The sequence below is a fragment of the Python bivittatus genome, unplaced genomic scaffold, assembly GCF_059951505.1.
Source record: "Python bivittatus isolate LINGU-HERP-01145 unplaced genomic scaffold, Pbiv_v1 ctg000070_np1212, whole genome shotgun sequence".
Lineage (NCBI taxonomy): Eukaryota > Metazoa > Chordata > Lepidosauria > Squamata > Pythonidae > Python > Python bivittatus.
The window spans coordinates 18,151,601-18,173,399 of NW_028277034.1; the positions used below are offsets into that span (position 1 = coordinate 18,151,601).

At 38.9% G+C, this 21,799-nt stretch overlaps 1 protein-coding gene across 3 annotated transcripts; it reads right to left on the reverse strand.

The window, feature by feature from the left end:
• Positions 1 to 2,937: 2,937 nt before the first annotated feature.
• On the reverse strand, positions 2,938 to 18,743 carry TMEM144 (transmembrane protein 144). Of its 3 annotated transcripts, none has more exons than XM_025173978.2 (12): positions 16,432 to 17,948; positions 15,873 to 16,074; positions 14,325 to 14,447; positions 13,156 to 13,255; positions 12,231 to 12,311; positions 11,751 to 11,832; positions 8,866 to 8,951; positions 8,469 to 8,587; positions 6,728 to 6,847; positions 5,887 to 5,984; positions 3,883 to 3,936; positions 2,938 to 3,229 (listed from the first exon to the last, which is right to left on the reverse strand). In XM_025173978.2, exons 2-12 carry the CDS (start codon positions 16,009 to 16,011, stop codon positions 3,146 to 3,148), a joined length of 1,086 nt encoding a protein of 361 aa, XP_025029746.1. In that variant the 5' UTR covers positions 16,012 to 16,074; positions 16,432 to 17,948; the 3' UTR covers positions 2,938 to 3,145. The 3 variants fall into 3 exon arrangements, with proteins under 3 accessions (XP_025029746.1, XP_015745596.1, XP_025029745.1); XM_015890110.3 differs by lacking the exon at positions 16,432 to 17,948 and adding an exon at positions 18,197 to 18,743 and having other exon boundaries at positions 2,939 to 3,229; XM_025173977.2 differs by lacking the exon at positions 16,432 to 17,948 and adding an exon at positions 17,955 to 18,743 and having other exon boundaries at positions 2,939 to 3,229.
• Positions 18,744 to 21,799: the final 3,056 nt, after the last annotated feature.

Here is a 21,799-nt window from a genome sequence, read left to right on the forward strand (position 1 = left end):
TTTGCTTATTATAAATGTATATGTACACTTTTAGAAGTACATTTTTACAGATTATACATCTTTTTGTTAGTTTTCTCATGAGATTTCTCACTAAATTTCAAGAGTAATCTCCCTAGGGACTCTGGAACCACAAGGAAAGGGGTTTGGAGGCCACACGCAATACATGCCACTTGCTTCTGCTTTAAGTAATGTAACAGAATCAACTTGGAGGCATTCCCCCGTCTATCTCTAAGATTAGAAAATTCCTCCAAGTTATAAAGACATGTTTGTTATAACCAGAGCTGAAATCACTAAACAATTATGTCTCATCCAGAAATAGCTGAATTGGTCACAAGCTACATAAAAAAAATTGGATCTTAACCAATATAATAGAAAGGTTCTAGAAAACAGATTCCATTGAGATATGTCTTCCTGCCTGAGCCAAAAGTAATTACTGTCAGATCTTTATTTATCAGACCACTGATACATAAAATCAATGGGGTAACAGACATGGCAGATGGTATTTTTGTTACCTAGAAATTGCCTGATATATAATTAAAGGCAGCAGATGGGCTAGAATTGGAAGTGGAACAAATAATGTGCAAGGAGTGTAATTTTATTTATTATGTGTTGTTGGCCTCTTCCTTCAGCTCTGTCACACAAATTGTCCAGTGTTGTTATCTAAATCAGAGAGATCAATAGTTTTGCTTCGCCAAACATCCAGGTCAAATCTTAACAAGGGGAAACTTAGTCAACTTGAGTTAGAATAGAATTGGTGAGAGAGGAATCAATGTCAACCAATACCATAACCACAACACTACTCAGCAAAGTTTTATAAAAGTGAAAATGGGTATTTTAGGGGTGAAAAATTCTCACTCCCAATTTTCACAGTAACTCTTGATTTCATATTACATGAGAGAGACATTTTACTGTAACTGTTCTGTTCTACATGTAAGAGAGTTTTAACAAAGACCCAAAGAACTCATTCAGTTTATGTACACTAGCCCCAAAATGGACAATCTGTGATCCTAGGATCACATACATCTCCAGGACCCTTTTATATTTCACCAGAACACCCTCTAATTGTGATTGGAACAATCAGCAGCAGGGTTTCTGCCACCAATCCCACCTCCCTGCTAGCTTTGCCCAGAGAGCCTAATGTCACAAGCAGCAGCTATCTGAAGCCAAGCACAACTCTGTCTTTGTGTGTGTGTGTGTGTGCGTGTAGTATCCTGGATGGTGGCACTACTTAGGCTAAGAGATCCTGGGTTGCCAACTGCATGGTCTGGCCAATGGGAGACTCACTGGGTTAGGTGAAGTTGGGTTGGGTTCAAGCAAGCCAGTAGGCTGCTCCTCTTCACAGAGCACTTTCTGTAGCCCAGGCTGAGCATCTATGGCTCAGCACCCTGGTCTTGCTAGGCAGCACCCTCAGCTCCCATACTGTTGCAGACTGCAAAAAATGTCTTGGAGGACCACATGTTTGAAGCTTGTTATAAGCTTCAATCTTAATGTTACATGAACAGTCATCAAGATCAATGATGAAAGAAACACCAACATCTGTAGCAGCTACACACTTAACAAAAAAGGTCCAGAGAAACTATGAAAAACAGAAACGTGGAACTTTTTGTGAGAGTAAAACTGATTTTTTAAATTGTACATGTTCAATAATTTGAAATTGTTTTCTCTGCACACCTGTTTATGCACATTAAATTATACTAAAGTTTATAATTCGTATTTATTTATATTTATATGCTGTAAGCTAGGTCTATTCTGTTAGACAGGTGAGTCTACTGAAGTTTTAAAAAACCTAGTGACCCCATTATCTGGGATCGTACTTTATAGTTCCGGTGTGCTTCCTGTTTCAAAAGGCTATCAACCCTTTAGGTAACTGGTTTCATTCACATTGCTCTGTCAAAACTATTTTCTTTCTGTTAGCTTGAGCTCTTTTGATCTGTGGTTTTCTGCACAGAGATCTGCTTACATCAGGGTGAGGAATGTACAGCTTTGGTCCTATTTTGCCCAAAATGGGAGTGCAGAGTCTCCTGTGAGAACATGGAACTGCTTTATTCCAAATCAGATTACTGGCTTGTTCCCATTATTTCTACTCAACCTGCTCCCTGGTACTCTTTATTTAGGTCTATACTTGTAGAACTAACTACAATCCCCTCCCTGAGAACTTGAGGCTTTAATTGTCATTGTGTCTTCACCATTATTGTACATTCTAACAGGCTTTAAACTGACTTATTATTCTAATTTTTAAAAAACTTTTTATACTTTTTTTTTGAAGTAGCTGCCCTAAATACTTGCCTGGGTAGAAAGATATGGTATAAATAAAAGATGTAATATTTCAGTCAAAGGACTTCATGGTGAGCTCTCTGCACAACTATACATTCTTAAATGGTCATTTATTTAATGTAGTATATTCCACACCTCTTATATCAAGAACCCATAATACTATAAACAAGAGTTCCCAGATGACAACCCATGAGCCTGCTTAACTTCAAGAAGCCCACTTGATTTTCTGCATTAAAGAATCTCAGCACAGCCCACATAGCAAACTCTTCATGGGCCTACTGTCAGCCTGTTGGAAAATAAAACTCTAAAATTTTACAAGTCCAATCCAGGCACCATTAAGTAATGAAAAAAAATTGGGGTCCCCCAAAATTTTATGTGAATCTGTGTATTAAAAAAACAACAACTAAGGAAAAGGAAAAGAAAAGGCAGGACAAACTGATCCTTCCTTCCTTCCTTCCTTCCTTCCTTCCTTCCTTCCTTCCTTCCTTCCTTCCTTCCTTCCTTCCTTCCTTCCTTCCTTCCTTCCTTCCTTCCTTCCCTCCCTCCCTCCCTCCCCTCCCCTCCCTCCCTCCCCCGCCACCCATAGTAACAAACCAGGAGGTAAAAAATTACAGCAACAAAACCCTTGATATATGTTTGATCTCATAACTGTGCAGGCTTAAGGTTCTTTTAAAAAATGTATTTTTTATTTTTAAAAATGAAGGAAGACCACAATGAATGTTCTGCATTAAGCAAAAGAAGTTCTGAAGGTTTTCTGTTTTTTCTGGTGAGAACAAAGGTATCAGTGACCCCCAAAGAGCAGATGCAATCTTCTTGAAAGTCTTACATGTATTAACTAGTGGTGCCATCTGCTGGATTAAAAGATGTTTCTTCACACTTTAGAAAAAGCTGTAGAGAGGGATCCAGCCAAAATAATGCAGAATGCTATTAAGAGCAGCAGGTAGTTTTTCAGTCCCTGCATAAACATTGTGGGATGGGAAAAGGAGGAACAAGAAGAGAAATAACATGATTTTGTAGAAATCGAAAACAGTATTGGCATGTTTGCCAATCAACAGATGTACATGCACTAGAATGCATTTTATAAGAATATTGGTGGCAAGGTTATGATTGCCTTTTTTTTTTAATGGTGTACACATTTTTTTAGGCTGAGGGCTACAGTTGGCCTTCTGAAGCTACACTTCAAAAAGCAGTGGGTGTAAATAGGACATAAATTAAATTTTAATTCATTTCATTTACATTTAAATGAGATTAAACGTGAGCCTCTTAATCCAATTATTTTTCAGGCATGTACTTAATTTTCCCCATCTGTCATGTTCAAAATGACAATCTGGTAAAACTTTTGGCAGTCTCTAAGAGCAGTAAGCAGCTTTGGGCATCACATTATCCCCTGGTTCAGAAAACATTCAACTCTCAGCTGATACATCTCACCTAGAAGACATGAGAATTTAAACTATTGACATTCTAGAAATATATGGAAGAAATAGAGACACAACTCAATTATCTAACTTGCTGCCCCATTTATTAAAAACACACTAAATGTCATATCTGAGGGACAGATAAAGGTATTGTATGGTGGGCAAAGGAGGTTTCAGTTGTTGTGTTCCATACCTTTATTTCTTTAAACACCAACACTCCCCACATTGCAGCTATAAAACCAGGACCCTAGAAGACGAATTTAATGAACAGTGTCTATGAGTGTTTAAGACAGGACAAAGTAAGTGGAAGAAAGTAACATTTTAAGAAAGCTCAAGAACCAATAATCAGAAAGATTTTATATTATTATTATCTCATAAGATATGCCCAGCGGCCAATAAAGTTTATTTTAAACATTATGTTAGGGGCTGTTCCTTTCTTTGAGTTTTTGTCTCTACACAACTAGGAAATAGGAAGAAAAAGACACTAAGCAGAGTGGAAAGAGAAATGCTCAGGGGAAACAGAAAATGAGGGGATGAGTGACAGCAAGGGTTGGGGGAGAGAAGGCTGTAGGTGTAGTCTCCTCCCTTGTTGAATTCTGAATAAGAGCCTTCTTCTAAATTAGCATTGTATTCATTAAAAATCCCCCTTTGCAGTCTTTAACGGTTTAGAATTGATAATGTGATTAGCTGGGTCTGTTGCTTATTGTGATGGAATGGAGTGGAGCAGCAGGTTTTCAGGAAGGAGGAAGCACGTTCCAGGAAGGCAGGGGGGAGACAAGAGAGAGCACAGTCCGAGCAGGAGTGTAGGAAGAGGAATTGACTTAGGATAGCCACTCCCTAGAATCTCCCAGGGTACATCCACTAGGTTAGAGTAGTACAGATTTAGTCTGGCAAGATTCTGTCCATATGGTGTAAGCAATAAAGGAACTGAACTTGGATGGATTGTTTCCCTGTTGTTCTTGGACTGGGCCTGACATTTACAACTGATTTCATCTATGTATTTCAGCAGCTGTACTAAGGCTACATTAGACATTCCTGCAAAACAAACAGTTATGGTACTGGCCAGATTCTGAAAGTGAAATGTATCCCTCTAAACAAGTCTGTAGCAAAACCAGATTGAAACAAAGCTCAGTTCTTGCTATACAGTCATCATAGACATATACGTGGGGCATTTCTTTGCTGTTTTTACTGATGACAAAACTGGAAAAACAAAACGAAACAACTGGGAGTACCAAAGATAAAGAACTGTAAAAAAACCCTTCTTCACTTGTTTCCAAGCTATCCAATTTCTTTTCTGCTAATGGCGTGACCTCGATTGTGCTCTACACTTTTAATCTCAGAAAGGCTCTGACTACTTTTATTTTCACTGTTATTTTATGTATCAGTAGAATCAGTACAACCACCGAGTTCCACAATTACTTGTGCATATGTGGGGAGGGACAGATGCTCTTTTCTCATTATTTCCTTCCACAGTGATATATTCTTTGTGAAGAGGTGGGAGAAAAAAGAAAAAGTTGTTAGCCCGTTCCTCATCGTAATTGTTACACTGGGTCTGTCAAGTGCAGCAGCAGTGAACACTGAACCTTGTGGGGTCATGGAGGGAGGGAATGCTTGTCTTCCCCTCTCTATAACTGCTTTGAAAACAAACAGAATTATCTGGCTGGCCTCACTGTTGTATGGCCACCGCAGCAGGACTCTGATACCAGGGACAGAAATCTAAGATCGGACCTTCAGCTTTGCCAGCCTTTGTGGCTAACACTTTCCAAGTTTGTGAAATCCTGATCTTGGGAAGCCCCCTGAGACTTCAAGGATAAGGTCCGCGGCCCTTCCCTAGAATGAATTCACAACAGAAACAATCCAGGATGGTGTCAACACTTATGTCTGCCCTATCAGTCTCAGTTAGGAGGACCTTCAAAAATAGGACTGCTACATCCTGCTCCCCCTGTTTGGATCCTCCTTTTATTACTTTATAGATTGGGGCCACCAGCCATTGGCTTTGCATAAGCAGAACCATATGAGCAGAGCCAGATGAAAGTCAATTTAAAATTTGAGATCAAACAATATTCTTCTAAGGAATAACATATAATGCGTTGCACAGGAAGAGCTCCTTGAGAACAGCACAACACCTGCATAAAAGAGAAACTTCAGCAGGCGCCTCCCTCCCACTTATTCACCGAGTGATTTCTGTGATACTTACAGCAGTGATTATTGGGAAGCTCACAACAGCACTGAGGTAGCGGTTTGCTAAGAACCAGCAGCAATTGGCTATTGCCCATAATATGCCAGAAATAAATCCTGACGAGAGGTGAGAAACAAGATTACTGTAGCATTACATCCTGGAGCGCTCCTGAATATTTCTGCCGGCACACTATGCCCTTCAAGGCCACGACAATTCATGGCCCTTCCAAGTTCTCTCATCTCTGGGATTTCCTTCCTTGATTTCTTTCCCGATTGTTTACTGGAGGGAGGGGGTGTTTCTGCAAATCCTGAGCTTTCCCTGTGCACCCAAATATCGTCTGTCAGGCCAGTGCTATCTGGGGAAAGGGTTTATTATTATATTCATAGAATCTAAGCTACAAAAGCTACATAAGGCTGGAGGGGAGGGACACTACGCAGGGAAAGAAGCAATTCATGGTCAACCTCCAGATCATATGCACAATATAGTACTGTGCTTTCACATGCTTATATGCACGATGTAGTTCTGATTCTTATAATAATCCTGTATTAGTCTTCCTATCAAGTGAAAGAAGTATTTTGCTTTTCTTATATTCAACATCAGAAATACGCAAGAGCCAATACTTCTGGAGCTCTAGCTCCAGCAGAATGAACTAAAGGGATTTATTTTTCCATTTACTGTATGTCTTTTCTCTATGAACGCTGAACAAGCATACTACATTAAATTAATATTCACAGAAAGGTATTTGATCTCAAAGGGCACTAAAAATCATGCCCAGCATAGCAAACCTCATGAAAAGGTACTTATTAATAAGGTATATATTCCAACCAGATTAATATTTGTTTTCACATGATAGTTATACCTGGTATTATAGCTGCAGGATAAACCTTAGGGTTATTTTTCATTGCTGCACAGTAGATCAAAAAGTAGATAGTACTTGTAAGGAAGATGCCGCTGAAGTGGGCAAATACATAATCTAAATCTGAAATAAATATCAAGGGATATACAATACATAAATATATTTAGGAAATACGTTCGGGAAGTTCACCAGTGTTATGCACAGATGTGATTACTTAGGAAAGATCACATGTTATAGTCATTCACTATGTATTAACTGGGGGATTTTTGTTCTAATTAATCAACATTTTCATATCCCTAATAAAAATAAGCACAGCTGTAACTAGAAGACGCATGAAAGTTGAGAACTCCCTGGGCTACAAGATTTATAGTAAGTAGCATTGCTCAGTGAGGAAAAAGAGTCTCCATTCCTATTATCACAATCTTTTCAGGAAACTGTGAAGCAAAGAAATTCTAGCAACAGATATTACAGCCTTCTGTGAGTTGCCTCCAGAGAATGGGACCTACTGATAATTACAGATGCTAAAGACCATAAAACAATGAAAACATGATAGAAAAAGGCGTGCCCTCTCAAAAGTTCTCCCCCAGTCTTTTTTCCTCTTTCTTAAAAATTCTGTTTTTTTAAAATACTGAATAACTATTTTAAGACAATGCATTCACACACTGAAGCCTTTTTATTTTCTTATAATTATTATCTTAGAAACTGCTGCACAAGAGTGTTCATTTCTTATGCTAAGGATAAGTACTACTTGCAAGCACTTCTGCTTCAGAGACCCTTGTAGTTTTCACTACAGAAGAAAAAATAATCTAATGTCTTTTGTAAAGAATGGTGGATATATCTGCCCTCCTACTAGACTGCTTAGGTCTCAGACAGAAAATACAGTGGAATGGGCAGCAATCCATTCAGATCTGAAACAGAGGTTGCCCAGTGTGCTAAGGAGAGGGCAAGTCTAAAGATTTTGGAGCCCCTCTTCCTGACCCTGTTAGTCTGCCCTTGAAATCCACAGAACAAACAAAACACACACACACAGTAAAGAGAACACTATACAGGTGGCCTTCGTTGTCCTGTTTCACTAGCCATACTTTCATATATCCAAAGTTATAAAATATATACCTAATGTGCAATCCACAGTAAACAACTCCCATTTTCCCACAATCTGGGGTGCCTTTTGGTGTAACATGTACAAACTGCAGACAAGCTTTTACATAAAGTACATTTTTTCATGGTCTCAGTTTCCACAGTCTAGTTATTTGCAGTTGTTTGGCTGGAACAGAACCTCAGCAAATAACAAGGGCAACCTATCTATATATTTTAATGTAATCAGTATATTATACTATATTTTATTTAAATGAGCATCTTTTCTTAACCTGCATAAATCGGTAAATTCTTACTAATGTGATATTTTCGGGCAATATCACGCAAACGGACATACTTTTAAATCTATTAATCAAGAACACTTTTAAATGTAACACAATAATTTTAAGATCAAGCTAAATAATTCATATTTATTTTCCTAAAGTAAGCAATTGATTTTAGAACAACATAGTCCACTAAAAGTACTGTGAAATCTACTACTAAGGTAGTTGGCGTGAGAGATGTAAAAGGAAGACAAGAGGGAGTCCTCTTGGCAGGCAGCAGCATCCCTTCATTCAGCGCCTTCATAACTTTGAACAGTTGCTGAACAAATGGTCATTAAGCAAGGACTATCCATACATTACTTTCAGAAGAAGTCATCTGCTTTTACCAAATTGACTGGCTCCTGTATACACAGTTCCATTTCTTCTGCCGTGGTCCTTGATGTAAAGCACAGGTACAAAACTAGAGCCATACAATATCCCAGCTATCACAGCCAAAGAGCAGCCTCTTGCAGGAAAAGAAAGACAAAGATATTTCAAACTGACTGAGTTACAACATTAATTGCACACGAATCACAGAAAACTGCACATCACAGAATCACAGAAAACAGAACACTGTTGGAGAACCGCTGCTGATTTTCAGAAATTCTAATCAAGGAAGAAACAGCAAATGTTCTTGACTGCGACTAAATGATTAGAGTTTACCATCTCTTTTGACTAACATCTATCGCAGAATGCAAGTCACAGGGAATAAAAGATGGCAGAGGAAAGATGCCCAGAACTTACACCATTCTCTTTCCCAATGGAGAAAGGTTGTCCACCCAAGATACATCGCTCCTGTTTTCAACTCTGTATTCAGAAGTGTTGATAGACTGTTGATGAAAATCAAAACATTTAATTTTTTAAGATTTCCAAATGCATCTGAATGCATCCAAATCAGTCTTTACTTGATAGACAGAACTCTATTAGAAAAGGGAATTGAGTGGTACAGTTGAAAACTACCTTTTTTGAAAATCCAAATCAACACATTCCCCTGCTTACTGGAAGGCTTTATATCAGCTTTTATAATTATTAAGCAAATTATAAATTATTTTGTAACATTTTATTTAAAGTTGCAAATCAATGCACATCTTCCTAAATGAAATGTGAGGAGACATGTATTGAATTAAACTGTTAATATGCTTTCTGTAACAAAAAAAAAAGTTTGTTATACATTGATGGAAGAAAGAACTGTCCCACTTATTTCCAAAATAGTTGGATGTAAAATCTATTAACACATTTTCTCTGACAGTATGCAGGTATATATCACCAGCATTTTCCCCCAGACTCAACCATTCAGTAGCCCTTCCTCTTTTTCTGATGCTCTGCATTGATGTTCACAGCCACTGACATTCAGCCCAACTGTAATGATATGATGTAAGCACAATTTATGTGCTATCTATCCTCTCCATTCACAGGATAGATACTATGTACAGTATTGACCCAGGTACTTCCACACCTCTTCTACAAATCGTGCAAGAGCTCCTTATCCTTGTAACAAAATGGATGTTAAGAACACAGAACTGGCCATCCTCAATTTCAGACACTTTTCCTAACAAGATTTTTCTAAAGCCAGCAAAGTGCAATAACTTAATCTACAAAACTATAGACATCATGGTTCCAAACCCTATTCAACCATAAAGCTCCCTGGATAACACTGGATCAGTTACTATTTTTCAGCATTGACTATTTCATATAACTGTTATAAGGATAAAACAAGAAAGAGGAAAAGATTATAAATCTTGAAAGAAAGCTGTGATACTAATGCTAATATTAATATTACTACTAATTTATTATCGTTTTTAATGCTCTCTGCTTGCCACAAATTTTTTTTTTTAGTTATGGAAAGAAAGTTCAAACTCTATATTCTTAAAGCTTATTTAACAGAATTTATTTTACTTAGTATATATTTCACTAAATGGAGGCTTATTCTGCTTAATGTACTTAAAGTGTAATTCAATAAAATTTTCCTTAAAGTATTTTAATTCCACCCTCCTAACACAAGGGTGATTTAATTCAAAGTGGTTCACAAGCAGGGATAAAAGCCAGAAAGCCTATTAAAATATATAGTTACAGGTAGCCTTGCTTAATGACCACAATTGGGACTGGAATTTAGGTTGCTAAGCGATGTGATTATTATGCAAATTATCATGTGACTGCTTCACTATGCCAGCAGTCTTGGTTGCCGTTGTTAAGTGAATGCCTCGGTCATTACGCGAGGCAACTTCTTGCTGGCTTCCCACAATCAAGTCAGTGGGGAAGCCAGCAGGAAGTTGCAACCCCAGGTGCTGTTGGGTGGGTGGGGGAGTGAGAGGGTGCGTGGGAGGGTCAGGGAGGGTGCATGGGGGTGCGGTGCAAGTCGGGGGTGCCTCAGAACCACTTGGATTTTCAACCCGAGTCGAGAGGCTTCTGAAGCCTCTCCACTCCAGGTCTGAAAATCCTCCATGGCTAAAAATCCTGCTTGGATTTTGGCACAAGGCACTTCCAGCCAGCCCCAGAGTTGAGAGGGAGTCCTCAGCAGGCGGCAGCGGCTTGCAATTGCCAAGCACCCTGAGATCATGTGATTGCCATTTTCAATCTTCCCTGCTGGCTTCCCCAGAAAGTCCCATAGGGCCCAGCAGCTAAACTGGGCATGCCTCGTCAGCAGCGGGAACAAGAAGATGGTGGCAAAGGTTAGCTGGGGTGACAAAGCACAGGGCGGCAGGAGGCCAAAAGGGCAGAGAGGGGGGGAAGATATGTAGGTGGGGGAGCTGAAGCGCCCCTGTGGTCATAAGTGCAGGGAGGCTGCGAAGTGCCTGAATTTTGATCACGTGACTGTGGGGGTGCTGCAACGGTCGTAATTTCAGGCACAGGTCTTAAGTCCATTTTTCCAGCACCACCGTATTTTTGAACGGTCGCTGAACGAATGGTAGTTAAGTGAGGACTACCTGTACTAAAACCCAGGTCTCGAGCAATGGTAGTATCAGTCACTGGCAAGCAAACAACTAAACAAACTATCAGCTAAAGTTCAGATAAAGAGGACATGATAGCCATCTACCAAATATCCAACAGAACAGACAAATGCTTACCAGAGGTTAGGTATGTTCTCACTTCATGCTCATTACTAGTTATTCAGCCCTTGATAAATATGTAATTTAGCCCTTGAAAAGTCCTGTTTGAGTAGATCTACCATAGTGAAAATCAGCAGTCTGGAACTAATTCATTCAGGAATCTATTTGAATCAGGGGAAAAGAAGGATTTACCACAAAGCTTTGGGCAGCAAGTAGTTGGAATAAGCCCCATATTAATGTTTGTTCCACAACAGAGGCATACATTTACTGGGTTGATAGCCAGTGTCATGTGATGGTACGTTTACATCAGTATTTCTCAACCTCAGCAACTTTAGGATGAGTGGACTTCAACTCCCAGAATTCCCCAGCTTTGCTGGCTGGGGAATTCTGGGAAATGAAGTTTACCCATCTTAAAGTCACTGAGGTTGAGAGACACTGTTTTACATCCTCTCTCCACAGCAGCTCTGAAGGCAAGGAGATTATCTGGGCTGATCAGCTGCTGAAGCAAGCTCTATCAGTGGAAAATTAATAGGCTTTAGCCACCATCCTGAAAACTGTAACAACAACAAAAAAGAAACATACCTGTTCTCTTAATAATGGAGTGCTTTCTGAAGATGGTGAAGAGTTCTGAACTTCACTTTTTATGAAAAGAAATATGATGGTGCTGCAAAGAGATAACATCAAACACTAAGCCCAGGATTATATAGTTTATCCATATAGTTATGCAGTATATATTTGAGCTATCTGGTGTTTCTTTTTCTTTACCTGCTGCAATGTATTACACTTTAATATCTAAAGAAAAAATATTTATACATTTTCCAAACATTATTAATTTAAAAACAATCCAATCCAATATTTATTTACTTGGAACACACACAGGAATCTAGTGGGATATCCTTTCTAGTAAAGCATGTTTAGGATTGTAGTTTAGGTCACATGAATAAAATAGATACACCTTGATTCATTTGATTTTGAACGCTTACAGACATTTTAAAATGTAAATAATCATTTCATGTAAATGTAATGTAAAACATAAATAATCATGCTTCTGTTTTTAAAAACCTCAGTACTGAAAGTGCTGCTCCAACGTAATTCAGAACTGGTCTTCTGACTTCTTCTGGGTCAATTCCAAACCAACCAAATCTATAAAATGGGAGATTAAAAACATGTATAATTTTCTCCAAATTTCACAATGATTTTTTTAAGTTATAAAAATGAACTGAGCACAAGAAAAGAATAAGGAGATAAGGATATATTTACAGATAATCAGTAATAATCATAACCCTTGCACAAATACATTCTCTCTCTCTCTCTCTCTCTCTCTCTCAGAACAAGCACAATGAAAGCATTAATTAGGGAAACACCGTAACTGCAGTTTAACTACTGCTACATACAGATATATAAATAAATCTATCCATGCAGATAACATTGTTTTGTTCCTTTATACTATTAACATCAAGGATGAGCAACGTGTGGTCCTCTAGATGTTGCTGAATATGTTCAACATCAGAAAGCATGCACACTGATCTAAACCATTACATTTAAAACACTTGAAATGTCATACTATTCAGAGTGAATGCTACTTTGAAAATTTTGAAAAATTACTAAATGCTTAATGCCTATTAGCATTTCTATATGCTTTTATGTTATGGTGAACTTATTCAATATAGCGAGTGGTTTTTTGGGGGGTGGGGTGGGGTGGAAAAGAAAGAATCTGCCAAAAGAGGTCTGTAACTTATTGAAGCCACCGTATGAGCAAATAAATATGGAATAATTACATTCAAATATAAGAAGTCCAATAACATTTCTAAATCTAATCTTGTGAGCAAGAGAATGTAATCCTCTTGCACAATTAATTACAAATAGGTATGATATAGAGAGGGAAAAAAAAATCTTCCTCCAAGAATTTTATTTATGAGCTTTGATTAAATGGTAGAAATACAAGCACGGTTCCCCAGAGTTAAGGTTAAGCATGCAGCATATTTACCTTGAACTTGCCCAGCCAGTTATCAAGTTAAAAGAAGCCCAGATTAAAAGACCAAGGCCTAACCCAATGGTTTTAACAACTGGGACAACTGTTACATTACCTGCACAGAAGAATGAAACCCACTGATTAGACAGAAGCAGTAATACCTGTTTATATCATTATAATGAGCTATAATAGTCACTACCACTAGTGTACATTTAATACCCATTATGGTTTGGTGGATAACATTTCCTCTATCTAAATTTGTCTGAATATTGGGCATGCATAACTCTTAAACATTCAAATGCAACAGAGATTTGTGAGATTTTGCTGACTTACATTTCTTGCTATGTTCATCAGCCATGCTCTGTGCTGACTACAATGAAACGAAGCATAATTCACAAATATTACACATTCCAATCCTGTATGTGAGGAAAGATACTGAGCAATCAGGAAAACTGTATGAAGTAGCTCTCCTCACATACCCTAGTACACCTCGAGAAGCTTATCACATGATGATGCTCCTGGTGGGCAGGACATAACAAATGTCTCCTCTGAGGGATTTTAGGTTAATCCCATTATATTATCATAGCTAAGTGCTCTGGTTGATATAAACACCTTTAAAATATAACCCATATTTTAAATAAATGCCACATTTTAATTTTCTAGTGTAAAAAAAAAAAATGAAAACCTTTTCCTAACCTACTTTATTAGTGTCATTGTTGCATTATTCTTTCTGAAGAAATCCAGAATGGCATACAAAACAATTAAGAACAGTCTCCAATAAAGACAAGTACATAAAAACATTAAAAACAAAGTAAATACCCATAAAGCAAGACCATAAAAACATTAAAAATCATTTAGGTTTCAGAGCAGTTGTTGCTCTGCAAATGCCCAGATGAACAAGTGAGTCTTCACTTGTCCTTTAAAACAAGTGCCTGCGGAGTCCAGCTATACTTCTGCTATTGCTAATCACAACATTTCAAGCAGGAAAAATACAGGTGTCATGAATGACACAGCGGTTGGTTCCTTGTCACCCAGATATCTCAATGTGTGTCATAACTCAGATTATAACTCAGTACGTTGTTGAGCTCAGGTTTGTTATATTTTACAGCACTCCTGTAAACCATGCAAACTGCGACAGATCTTTCTGTAGTAAATTCTGAAGGAGAAGGATTATTCAGTATTACCTGTAGCCCATAAAAAGCCACCAACCATAGCAAGAGGCCAAAATCTAGGGCTGTTCTGAATCAGGTTAACAATTAAAGAAACAATCCAGATAGCAGCACAAAGAACCCACTGAAAGAACATTCCTAGAATAAAAGAAGAGCACAAAAATTATTTATAATAATTGATAAAATACGTATATATGGGTTTGTGCATGTGTGTGTAATGCAGGTTTCTGTACTTGTGAAACACTTTTTATTTGTTGAATAAAGATCTGTGATGTTATGGAATGTTTACAAATGATACTGCAGCAACAGAAATAAAAGGGTATGTTAGCTACTGTTCCGCCTCAACCAGACATTAAGGGCAGTAAAAATCTTTTTTAAAAAAGTCTAGATGCTAAAGACAGATAGAAGAAAAGAGGTCCCTCAAAATGGAAAAAGTAAAAGGCACGGTGGTGAAGAGGAGGCAGTAAACTGAGAAGCTATACCCTGAGAATACACAGAGATGCACTAATAGGATCAAAAAGAATGTAGGAAAAGGTCACAGAACAACGGAAGGTGAAGAAGTAAAATTGTTGAACCAAGAGGTTGTCTGGTCAAACTACCTATTAAAAAGTTTAAGCTGGTTTCTTTTATTCTGAAGATCCAAAATACGTGCCCTGCCTAGATACTGCTGAACATCACCAGTATCTCCTTTACCTCCAAAGGTCTGTAATAAATAGTGCCCTTGAGTGTAAACAGCAGCTGGTGAGAAAACTGAGTCTGGCGGGTCAAGCTGGGAGCACATTCTAAGTCAAGACCCCCACAGCAATTTTTCGTTCAAAATAAAAGTGGCTGACCTAAGCATGCTGTTTAAAAATAATGTGCTTAATATATAACACACAACTTAGTCTTGCATTATGGAAAAATCAGTATTCAAGAAATACCCTTTTATAAAAGCTTGCAACAGAACTGAACTGAAATAGAAGACAATTTTTTCCTTTATCTAGGGGAACTAAATAGCTTCTAGACCATTTATCTAGATCCTATGTGTCATGTAATAATTTACAAGAAATATCAACTATTCATTTTGTTGAAAGGGCAATTATCCTGGAGAATGCAACCTGTTTCAGGCTGAGGGCTGCACTTTAAAAAAAAAAAAAAAAAAAGGTGAGACTAGAGCAAATAAGTGGGTGAGGCCATAACAAAACCAGAGTTGATTTAATTGTATTTAAACACAATTAATATAATTATGAGCGGTATACTTATATTTCATAATGTTTCTTTTACATTACATTAAAATAATAATTTTACAGTAAGTTTTGGAACTCTGTGCACTTCTGGGTTAGTGAAATGCTTCAGCCCACCTAGAAGTATCCTTTATTTGCCCTTTCATTTATTTATTTTTCAAATTTATATATGCCGCCCATCTCACTATACAAGTTGACTCTAGGCAGCAGCTAGATAGCACCTGGAATTATTTAAAGGGACTCTCAGGTCAAAATAGATGAAGTGCCAACTACTTGCACACAGCACACAGAACACTTGCACACATGGTCACAGAAATTTTGTTTAAGAATGAGCATTTACCATCCCCAGTGTCAAACTTCTTCACTGGTACAAAGTTTGTTCCAAATAAGACAACAGCGACTGCTGAAGAAGTAAAGCCAATGGTTAGATCTGTTGTATTACTGCTGACAGAGTGGGGGATTCCTTGCCAGTTCTCCATTTGCTTTCAGTCTCTGACTTGACTCTGTAAGGAATTCTCTGGATTTCCTTTCTTCTGGCAGCACTGGAAGGAGAGACCATTGAGCAAATGACATGTCAAAATATTTACAAAGGCCTCATGCTATTATTACTATATGATGCACCCTTTATTCTGATTTGTTACAATTAGCATTTAGGTAAAATTAAAGCAGTAATTCAAAACAAGGATTAGGTAATTAAAAAAAATGGATCACCACCGATAAAAACATTTACAAAAGCAATTAACAAAACTAATCTCGACCCTATGTCAAGTTATAGAGGGAAAATGGGACCATGCCCATCAGCTCTGTCCATAATTTTGGTGCATTTAGTGGGCTCACACTGAAGTTCACACATTCAGTTTCATGTTGCAAAATGATGCCTATCCATATTCGGCAGATACCTGAAAGCTTCTTCTGTGGCTGGAAATTCCAATATGTGGAATCCTCAGCTACATGTTGACAGAGGTGCTACTGGTCAGTAGGAAAACAGACTCTGGAGGTGGTGTCCATCTTATTCTGGAAGAGAGCTGCATTTTCCTAAAAGCATAGGTCTACAGAGCTCCCCTTAACTCTCATCTGTCTTTGGATCCCCAGGATGTGGGAACAAGGATTATGTCTAGTACAGCAGCTTTGACTATTCCTGCATTGGCCAGACCGAAGATTACATCCTAATCTGACTAATGAAATGTGATTTATATGGAATTACCCTTAAACAGCATCTGGAAACTTCAATTGATGCAAAATGTGACAGACTGACTACCAGTGGGCAATAAGCAGGAACACATTAGAGTAATTTCAGCCTAATTTAGTTTTAACAGTAATCTGAATTGCTTTTATGAGATGTTAAGGACTTTTGTTCTCAATAGTAGAGAATATCTGTAGTTAGGGTTGACTGTTGGGTTCTTGGTGTTCCCTGAGCTTGGATGTTTTCCTGCAGATGCTTCATTAGCAGGCTAGGTAACATCAGTGCACTGATTATGTTACCTAGCCTGCTAACAAAACATCTGCAGGAAAACAACCAACCTCAGAGAACACCAAGAACCCAACAGCTTTTGCTTTATTTTTTGTTACCAGCTTGGGTGCCCCCGAGGAAAAAGGCAAGAATAAACTGTAAAAATAAACACATAGGCTGCCTTTTCAGATGCTGTAGCAAATGCAGATGTCATTGAACAGAACATATAGACACAAGGCTTTGGGGGGCACGCCTGCTTCCTCACTGTGACTTTTACACAAGTGGTAGACTTGTGAGCCTCACTGAGGTTTCATAACTACTCTCAACATAACTCTGTAAATAAATATTCAGGGAAAGAGGATTGGGTTTTTCGTCAGGACTCAAAAGGACCTGAACCTAACCCAATACACTGGGCTGTATCTGCTATCTCAAAGTATGAATTGGCCATTTAATTTCCTACAATTCTTTGCCCTTACTTTCTTCTGAAGCACTGTGCACAATTAAAGACATTGGACATTTACCAAAAGGCATTACGCTCAAGGAGCAAGTCCTGGGAAGGGAAGGACTCTCCCACAGAGATTCATTTTGACTCCAGGAACAACTGTGGCTGAACTACAAATCCCACCATCTCTCACCATTAGGATATTGCCTAAGGCAGCCGGGAATTAAAGTTCAACACCTGGAAGTCCACAGATTGCCCACGTCTGTGTTATGATACCTAAAAATAGCTATGGCACTTTCATTTTGCAATACCATGCAGTGCTTTTATTACTAGAAGCATTCCTAGCACATGGTTTAGTTCTCAAGTCAAGCCATTCAAAACTTTTTTTAAAAAAATGGGGTGATTTATCTGATTTGAATTTGATGATAATTGTATTTGGAGCTTCTTTTTTCCCATATGCTGACTACTGAATCGGGTCAGACTATGATGAACTACAATTCCTATAACTCCAAGATGACTAGGCATCTTACCTAGAACTTATCTAGAAAGGAGCAAGTAGGTGAAAACTACTTCAGTGACTGAACGCAGGATGAATTTATTCCAGCTTTCCTCCACCTTGTAACCCACAGGACTATAGCGTGTGGAATGCCCAGCCAACTTGCTCTGCGGGCAAGAATGCTGGCATGTTTCATTCGAGCACGTTTGGAGGGCACAAGGTCGGGACAACTAGCCAGTCCAAACGCTTCCGGTATTTGGATAAGGTTGCAATCACCTCTTTCTTCGGCTCTTCAAGAGGACCTTCCCTTCCTTTCTGTTTTGCTGAGAATTTACAGAATTTACGCCACCGAAACCAACACTTATCTGTGTAATTCCTTGCTTGCTTTTAGTAGAAAGGCAAATGTTGCCTTCCGTATACAGTACTGGTGTTATTTACAAGCCATCCGCCCGGTTCTTGCTTCCTGCTCCGATGACTTCCAGCGCCAACGGCTGTAAGAAGCAAGGAGCTCCGCCCCGTTCTCACATGACGCGTCTCCACAGTTCTCGGGCCAGATCCCAGCCGCCAAAGTCTAGGCGACCTCGGGATGGCAGCGACGGCTTAGCGTTTACTGTAGCTATTTGCTGCCATGTTGTGGTCGTTTGGATTTTTGCAGCCCAGATCTGGTAGTAGCCTCACCGTGGCGATACGTTGTGTATTTTAAAAGCCACGTTCTTGTCGGAGCTTCGTTGCGGGCAAACTACGTTGTTGGGTCTATTCAAAACGTAAGGAAGGAGACGTCAAAAGGAAAACGGATTCCACGCTTCCAGCGAGGCACCCGCCAACGGCTGAAATCTCGCGTCAGTTCTTAAAGCTAGGATCCCGCGAGATTAGAGCAGAAGGGAAAAAGGAAAATGGCTTTTTTGGAAGTAGCTTTGCTTCGCGACTCTGCTTGGTGAAAGAGGGTAGCATTAAATTTAACCGGCCAAGGAGGAATAGTTATGTGGCTTTTTCAGAAGAGCAGACAGCGTTAGTCAGCTGCAGGAAGAAAAAAAAATCCTGTACTATTTTAAAGACCTACAGATTTTTGTGAGATTCTGGATACGTTCGCACGGCGCATCAGGGCACCATCCAGCTGGTCGCGTTTTAGCCTGATGCGTCTGCTCGTGTGGTTAGTGCAAAACCAGTTATTAGACTGAGAGAACCAGGATTGTGTTCTGGCAAACAGAACTGAGGGAGAAGGAGAGAGAGAATATGAATTCTGTGCTTGACTGTCTCCTAGTGATATCACTGAAACACTTCCGGACTCAGGTTGGCAAGACAGATCATTTTAATACAATATGGCTGAAAACTAATTTCCCTCTTTCCAAAAAAAAAAAAAAAAAAGTTAGTTTTTGCAGGTAGGGGAGCTTTGCTGTTATCAACCATTATTCCTTCTCTTTTGGAATGCGTGGGCTTCTCTTTTAAATGACCAGCAGCCATGTGGTGCCATTTGGAATGAGGCCATTAGCAGCTTTCTCGTCTCGTGTTACTACACCTTTTGGCCACTGAAAAATCTGCAAGGCACAAAAAAGAAGGTACTGCTGCCTTTGGGATCAGCTGGAGCTGAGACAAAGGCTGCATCATGAGCTAAAACCAAATAATAAAAATAAAATAAAAAAATCTGAAACCAGTTATTGAGGTGTCTTCATGCCATGGTTAGCAGGGCATAAGGATAAGCAGAGTGCATGGCTTAACTATATTTTTGGGAGATGCACTAAATCTGTATTAGGATTACTAGATTTGTGCTGCAAAACTCTGGACACCAGAGGAAAGGAAAAAGTTTGAGTTTTCAGCATCTGTTTACTGCCATTATCTGGATTTTTGCAGACCAGATCTACAGTATAACCTGCTTTTTCTCTTAGGAGTTCAAGATAGCATTCATAGGATCACCCCTTATTTTACCATCATACTAGCACATTGTGGCATAGGTTGAGAGATATAATATACACTGTGCTTCATGGTCAAGTCGGAAGCCAAGTCCAACTAGCCAATTTTAACTTCACACATGAGAAAAGTTGCAAAGGAAATTCCTCCCCATAGATGGCTGAACAGGAAGATGGCTATATTTCTGTATTACTTATTGCTTTGTCAACTGCAGTAGCCCTAAATTGGAAATAAAACAATTTGTCACACAGGGAAGAATATTAAGCTAAGAAGATTGGTGTAACACTGTTAATATACCTCATTAGTTATTCACTGTTAATCCTGTCACTTCAAAAGTCTGTGTATATTTCTCAGATCTCTGAACATCTAGACTGATCCATGAGTCTATAAAAATTAAATCTAAAATCACGTGCATTTCCAGTAGGGCAGTGTTGTCCAAACTTGGCCACTTTAAGATGAGTGGACTTCAACTCCCAGAATTCCCCAGCCAGCATGGCTAATTAGACAGAATCTGCTGATACTAACCTATTAGCACTGGCATTTATTGCACAAGAGCAATGAGCGTGTGGATCTCTTCCATTTAATTATTGGGAACTAGTAATATGTATTATTTTGACCCAGTGAGCAGAGGTGTTTTGGATCTGGCATGAGTATCTTCTCACTACCTGTTGGCTGTTTCTAAAGCCAAACTTTCTGGAACACATAGTAGTTGTATGAGCTCAGTAAAATATATATCTGAGTTAAGGAGATGACAATGTTTTGCCACCTTTTTTCTGTTGTCTTAACTCCACCTTAATACATATTTACCTGAGGTTAAGCAGATGAAGGATATCAGCAAGCAAGGTGAATGGAAGACATGTATCCAGCTTTAATGAAGTTCTGAGTCTGGGATTCAGAAGTCCTTTTATGTTTTAGGTCCAGGCCAAATCTTGAACTTTTGAACTTTGATTAGTTCTGGTCCAAACCATCTGACTCAGCTCTTGCAAGTTTCAAAGAATGCTTTTCTTTTCTCTGGACTTCAAATGTCCTTGATAAGATCTGATAACTTTCTCACCCAGCTGCACCATTTATTTATTTTATACATTCAATTTATTCTCTGCCCATCTCCCCCCAATGGGGAACTCTGGGCGGCTCACAAAGTACATATATAAACCCAACAGTGACAAATCTTTATAATTAGTGCTATATATCTATGACGCTATGTGACCAGCAGGGGTCGCTAGGGGGTCATCCGGGCTTTTTCCTCCTCCGTAAATCTTTCTCGCCGCTCGCATCAATCGTCGCTCGTGCCGGCTGCATTTGGAGTTCGGCCAGCACCAGTATTTTGCTCCCCTGCGCAGCACCGCCGGTTCCTCCCATCTAAACGGGAGTCCCTATTTATCTACTCGCAGATGGAATAGCTTTCGAACTGCTGGGTGGGCAGGAGCTAGGACAAGGGACAGGAGCTCACCCCGTCCCGCGGAGCCGGGCCCGAACCGCTGGAGTCCCAACCATTTCTGACCGGCAAACTCCACCGTCATTAAGCCCTTGTGCCACCACGTCCATTTACCTTTACCTGCTCTTTTACTGTTGCTCTGTTTATTTTTCCTTAAGCCAGCTACTTATTTTTACTTAAGCCAACATCTCAAGGAGATATTGAACTGGTTTTCTGATACCTGCCTCTCATCTTGGTAATCACTTATTTTCAGATAATTGCTTTTGCAGGTAGACAAATAGCATTGTTGGGCTTGATTTCTCACTGTTTTCTTATTTTGTGTGAAGTAGTTTTTGTTATGTTTATAACATGTTACAAACAAAAAATGTTCATAACAAAAATGTTACAAAGTTTATTTAATAAATTGCATATATTTGGTGACCTTTTCCATTTATGCCAGCATAATTTTGGGAAAAATTTAGTTACATCAGCATTCTTAAATCTTATTTCTCTCTCCAGTACTATATTAAGAAATTTCACACAATTAAATTAAAGAAGGG